The sequence below is a fragment of the Chanodichthys erythropterus genome, chromosome 15 (genome assembly GCF_024489055.1).
Source record: "Chanodichthys erythropterus isolate Z2021 chromosome 15, ASM2448905v1, whole genome shotgun sequence".
In the NCBI taxonomy this organism is placed as follows: domain Eukaryota; kingdom Metazoa; phylum Chordata; class Actinopteri; order Cypriniformes; family Xenocyprididae; genus Chanodichthys; species Chanodichthys erythropterus.
In genome coordinates, this window is record NC_090235.1 from 14136501 (window position 1) to 14142500 (window position 6000).

The window sequence follows — 6000 nt, forward strand, 5'->3', positions numbered from 1 at the left end:
ATTCCCGTTACTCAGTGTTCATTCCCGTTACTCAGTGCTCATTCAGTGTTCTTTCCTGTTACTCACTGTTCATTCCCGTTACTCAGTGTTCATTCAGTGTTCTTTCCTGTTACTCAGTGTTCATTCCCGTTACTCAGTGTTCATTCAGTGTTCTTTCCTGTTACTCAGTGTTCATTCCCGTTACAAAGTGTTCATTCCCGTTACTCAGTGTTCATTCCTGTTACTCACTGTTCATTCCCGTTACTCACTGTTCATTCAGTGTTCATTCCTGTTACTCCGTGTTCATTCCCGTTACTCAGTGCTCATTCAGTGTTCTTTCCTGTTACTCACTGTTCATTCCTGTTACTCAGTGCTCATTCCCGTTACTCAGTGTTCATTCCCGTTACTCAGTGCTCATTCAGTGTTCTTTCCTGTTACTCACTGTTCATTCCCGTTACTCAGTGTTCATTCAGTGTTCTTTCCTGTTACTCACTGTTCATTCCTGTTACTCAGTGCTCATTCCCGTTACTCAGTGTTCATTCCCGTTACTCAGTGCTCATTCAGTGTTCTTTCCTGTTACTCACTGTTCATTCCCGTTACTCAGTGTTCATTCAGTGTTCTTTCCTGTTACTCAGTGTTCATTACTGTTACTCAGTGTTCATTCAGTGTTCTTTCCTGTTACTCAGTGTTCATTACTGTTACTCAGTGTTCATTCAGTGTTCTTTCCTGTTACTCAGTGTTCATTACTGTTACTCAGTGTTCATTCAGTGTTCTTTCCTGTTACTCAGTGTTCATTACTGTTACTCAGTGTTCATTCAGTGTTCTTTCCTGTTACTCAGTGTTCATTACTGTTACTCAGTGTTCATTCAGTGTTCTTTCCTGTTACTCAGTGTTCATTACTGTTACTCAGTGTTCATTCAGTGTTCTTTCCTGTTACTCAGTGTTCATTACTGTTACTCAGTGTTCATTCAGTGTTCTTTCCTGTTACTCAGTGTTCATTACTGTTACTCAGTGTTCATTCAGTGTTCTTTCCTGTTACTCAGTGTTCATTACTGTTACTCAGTGTTCATTCAGTGTTCTTTCCTGTTACTCAGTGTTCATTACTGTTACTCTGAGTAACAGGAAAGAACACTGAATGAACACTGTTACTCAGTGCTCATTCCCGTTACTCAGTGTTCATTACTGTTACTCAGGAAAGAACACTGAATGAACACTGTTACTCAGTGCTCATTCCCGTTACTCAGTGTTCATTCAGTGTTCTTTCCTGTTACTCAGTGTTCATTACTGTTACTCTGAGTAACAGGAAAGAACACTGAATGAACACTGTTACTCAGTGCTCATTCCCGTTACTCAGTGTTCATTACTGTTACTCAGGAAAGAACACTGAATGAACACTGTTACTCAGTGCTCATTCCCATTACTCAGTGTTCATTCCTGTTACTAAATGTATATATTTTTCTAAAAAAATAAAGTTATCAGTTTTGTTTGATCCATCATTTACACAATTGTTAAATTATTTAAAAATTATAAACTTGAAGCTTCTGTCTTCTTTTAAATGAAAAAATTGTTTTGTGTTTTTTATTAAAATACACCTTACTATTTTTATCACAAATATCAATCATTTGAACAAATAACCAACCATTTCTTCATAATAAACACTTTCTTGAGGTGAATACAAAGGAATTAACTGACATGCTTTTTAAACAGCACATGAGTTTTGGTAACAGAACTGAGAAAACATGCATCCATCTTCTGCTTTGAAACCTTGTAAAAAATTAAATAAAGTTGCCTGAGATTGACCAATACACATTTTGAATAGTTAAATGTCTGTAGTATTAGATTCAGTGTTGAAAAAAGATAAAAAAATAAAGTTTTTGAAGAGTTACAACAAGCAAATGTCACCCATTCGGTGGAATTGCCCAGCTACAAAATTTTAGAGTCCTCAGGTGAAATAATCAGTCTCAAACTCCATCAAACAACTCTGCTCAGAAAAAAAGAGCTGAAACTTCACACCATCAGGCCAAATCCGATTATTTGTGTATCTAAAATTACTGTCCACATTGTTTATCGCAACTGTTCAGATCCAATTTGTGTTCTATGCCACTCTTTTGTTTTCCAGAATATCTGCATTGCTTTCTAAGGCAATGATGTTAATAGGTATACATGAATGAATGTAGCTCAAAACGGATTTGTAAAAATCACATTTCATGAGATATCGGATTTGGACTGACAGTGTGAACGCAGTCCAAGAGAATGAGCAGGGGCTCCTAACACGTTTACATGACACCATTTTCAACTAAAAACAGAAATCAACATTTTATGCATTTGGCCATTCATTTACACAACAACAGCATTTTTGTGGCCTGAAAATGCAAACTTTTGAAAATGTGTTTCGAATTGCACGTTTTTGAAAACAATAATGTTTTTATCTCCATGTAAACTAAAAAAAACATGAATTTGTGAAAACGGTGATGCATGTGTTTCTTTACAAAGTGACATCGCCATCTACTGGCCTGGCAGCAGAATACAGCGATTTTAGTCATTTTCACGGATCAGTGTGAACGGGATCAATGTTGTTGTCTGTACGCAAAAATGCAAAGGATGAACTTTTCAGTTTTTAGTACATATGTTTAGGTTTTTTATTGCAGGAGAGGACACTACAAGTTTCTACCATAAAGTAATAAAATAATGTAATTGCAACTTTTTATCTTGTAATTCCAATTTTTTCCCTCAAAAATGCAACCCCCCCCCCCATTTATTAAGATATGACCTTTTTACAGTCATGTATAAATGATGTCAAAGGTCAAGTCATACATCGCATATATCATACTCGAAACAAATAACAGAGAACGGAGACAAAAGCAGTTTTCAAATATTATATTAATCTTTATTTCAGTTTTGACAAAATACCCATAAAATCCAAAGCTCCTACCTTTACAAAAATATGTCTACAAATGTCCTCTGGTCTTTTCATGGGAGCGAGCGAATAAAACACAGTGTGAGTATCTGATAACACCGCACTACTGCGCAGCGTCACATGACTCGCCTCCGAGATCTGACTCGCGCTCCTCCTGTTAGTGTTTACAGCGTCGCTCGCGCAGCAGCAGCAGCGTTATCAGGAGTCCGATAGCAGCCGTCCTGTTCACCATCCAACACGTCTTAAATTAATCAACTTAAATTAGCATTCCACAAATATACAGTAACAACATGATTGTTTTCCATTAACAACAAATAAGGTAGAACTAATGTACAGACGTTGAAGCTGTTTCAAGTGCCGCCAACATAAAGCTTGATTATAAGATGATACACAAAAAAAACAAAAAACGTCTTTTTGGTCCCACAGAGTTGTACACATTTATAGTGAGAATACAAAAGCACAGCAGCTCAGCACAAGAGAAGGCAACTGAGTTTCTTCAAGCCAGTTTAAATGTAAATGAAGATCTTTATCTTCTGACTCCAAAGTGCAATTGAGCGTACGAAGAGGATCCTGGGGGAAAAAAGTTTCACGTTAGCATGAAATCACAGCTGACTGTATCAATCAGTGCAGGTCAGTCACTGCTGGTTACCTGACTGCACACTTCCCAGTCGTCTCTGTAGGGCCTCCAGACGGGATATATAGTCGGTGAGAGCGCGATCAGGGTCGTAGTTCTGCAGGTGAGAACATGGTAAACCTCCGGGGTCAGCGGCCATACTGTGATACCTAGAGAGAGATGCAAACACTCATAAAGATCAATAAGTGTCCCAGAAAGCCACGTCTCAGACAGCGTGCGAATACTGAATTCAGTTCTCTTTCACATCTTCTAATTCACAGAATTAAACAAAAATGCCGGTTTTGTCTTTAGTGAATGTAAACAGCTGAGAAATGAAACGCTTGTGTATCAGTATATTGGATCTGTGCATCAGCTCTTAAAGTGACAGCAGCCTAATATTCCTGCTGCTGTCTGTGTTTTGGCTTCACAGTAACGAGAATTGTTTGTGTTTATTATGGGCTGCTCAGAAGCGTTCGTGTACCTGTGCTGGACTGATGCGGCGGAGCGAGGCGAGTCTCGTCCTGTTCGACCGCGGCTGCTCGTCTGTCTCTCTCTGAACACCTCCACAGTGCCGGGGTGCAGGAATGAAGACTCGTTCCTCACATCAGCACCTTCAGCAACAACACAGTGCAAAGGGTTTCATTACAAAAAAATTATTATATATATATATATATATACACACACACACTTTCTATTCATGAAACAATGCAGACAGTTTATTTGTATGTATTCTTGTGATCAGTCAGGTGTGAGGGTGTCACCTGTGATCTGGCTGAGGCCGTTTCTGCTCACGATCGGAGAGGTCACGGCTCCTCCGGCTCGCTGCCATCTCTTCACCAGAAACCTCATCCTGCAGCAGACAGACGGAGATTATCCAGATGTACAGAACTGTGTGGACTAGACATTACTGTTACATCAACAGCTTTAAACATCTCTGTGACCCGACCTGATGGGTAATGTCAAATTTAGACATCAAACCTGAAACATCTCAGTGGTAGCTCTGATTATATCAGTTACATTAATAACGGGTTTTCTAAAACGAGGTTCTTAAGTTGAGGAAAAACTAATAATTAAATTAGAACATTCTAAAAAATCAAATTAAAATTATTTAGAAATAAAAACAACCAATCAAAATAAAACACCCCCCCCAAAAAAAAAAGAAATCCCAAAATGAAGTTAAAAATATATAATTGTAAAATAAAAACAATCAAAATAAAACACTTACTAAAAAAAATTATGAAATCATAAAAATGTCAAATTAAAATATTTTTTAAATAAAACCAATCAATTAAAATAAAACACTTAGAAATAAATAACTAAATCATACAAATGTAAAATAAAATAAATCAAATTGTAAATTAGTTATTAATAATAAATCATTGAAATGTATAATTAAAATAAATTATTTAAAAATTATTTTAAATAAATTAAAATAAAACACAAAAAATGAAATCATAAAAATTAAAATTAAAATATTTTTTTTAAATAAAACCAATAAATTAAAATAAAAGATTTACTAAAAAATTAAATCATAAATAATCATAAAATAAAAACAATCAAAATAAAACACCTACTAAAAAAAGTTTACTTGCATGTCATGTGACTTAACCATCAGTGAACTTTTGCTAATTTATTGAAATATGAACTGAAATATTAACCTCCGGAGAACTTCAAGTATTCAAGTACAAATATTTAACATCAAAAACCGTGTGTCTGGTCGAGCCGATATCCTCGTGGTCAGTGCTCTGACATGTAGCGCAGCTGCGACCCGAATTCGGACCGTTCCTGATCCCATCCCTGTCTACTCTATACTATCCTATCCTAATAAAAGCAAACGCCAAAGATAACTCTTAAATAGCAGAAGCGTGTGACTGTACCGGGAGAGGGCGATGGAGACGCGCACGGCCGATCTGAAGCGCGTGAAGCCCCTGCGCTGGCGCCCCAGAGACTCCAGACAGATGTGTGTGGGCTGGCCGCCCATGCGGGCGATCAGAGACAGCGTAGCCTCCTCACACTCCTGAAATCCACCCAGCAGCAGCAGAAGATACTTCTTCTGATAGATCAGAGCCTTCCGGAAGCTCTCGGCACGCAGGTATTTCCCATACATCCTCTGTGGAGACATCAAGTGCACATCTGAGCACCTCTCTGGATCATGAAATGACAAATGGGACTCTTGTGGACGGACAAAACATGTTTATATAGCGCTGCTGGCCTCACCTTGAGGGCCGTGTTGTCCAGGTCGGCTCCGGTCAGATCTCGCAGCGTGTCGGAGCGAATGTCTGCTCTCAGACGGGTCAGTTCTGCCTCTGCCTGACGGAGGGACTTTTCCAAACGGTTCCTCTCTTGAGCCCAAGACTCGCGCTCACTGGAGAACAAGACCAGCTCCTGACGGTCCACACCGCTCCTGCTGGACACCTGAGAGAGGAACGATAGGTCAGCTTCATTCCTGCAGCGCTGTGTACGGTACAGAGTGTTTCAGACGGGAAAATAA

General features: G+C 38.6%; 1 protein-coding gene across 5 annotated transcripts in view; it reads right to left on the bottom strand.

Annotated features, from left to right (window-relative positions):
- Nucleotides 1-2870: 2870 nt before the first annotated feature.
- The window catches only part of akap9 (A kinase (PRKA) anchor protein 9), an 89645-nt gene continuing 86515 nt past the window's right edge, over nt 2871-6000 (bottom strand). For all 5 annotated transcript variants that reach the window (XM_067411317.1, XM_067411319.1, XM_067411318.1 and 2 more), the window contains 6 exons: nt 5727-5924; nt 5387-5619; nt 4271-4359; nt 3991-4120; nt 3546-3679; nt 2871-3466 (listed from right to left, as the gene is read on the bottom strand). In XM_067411317.1, coding sequence (XP_067267418.1) covers nt 3423-3466; nt 3546-3679; nt 3991-4120; nt 4271-4359; nt 5387-5619; nt 5727-5924 — 828 coding nt within the window. In that variant the 3' untranslated portion in view covers nt 2871-3422. The remainder of the gene's footprint in view (nt 3467-3545; nt 3680-3990; nt 4121-4270; nt 4360-5386; nt 5620-5726; nt 5925-6000) is intronic.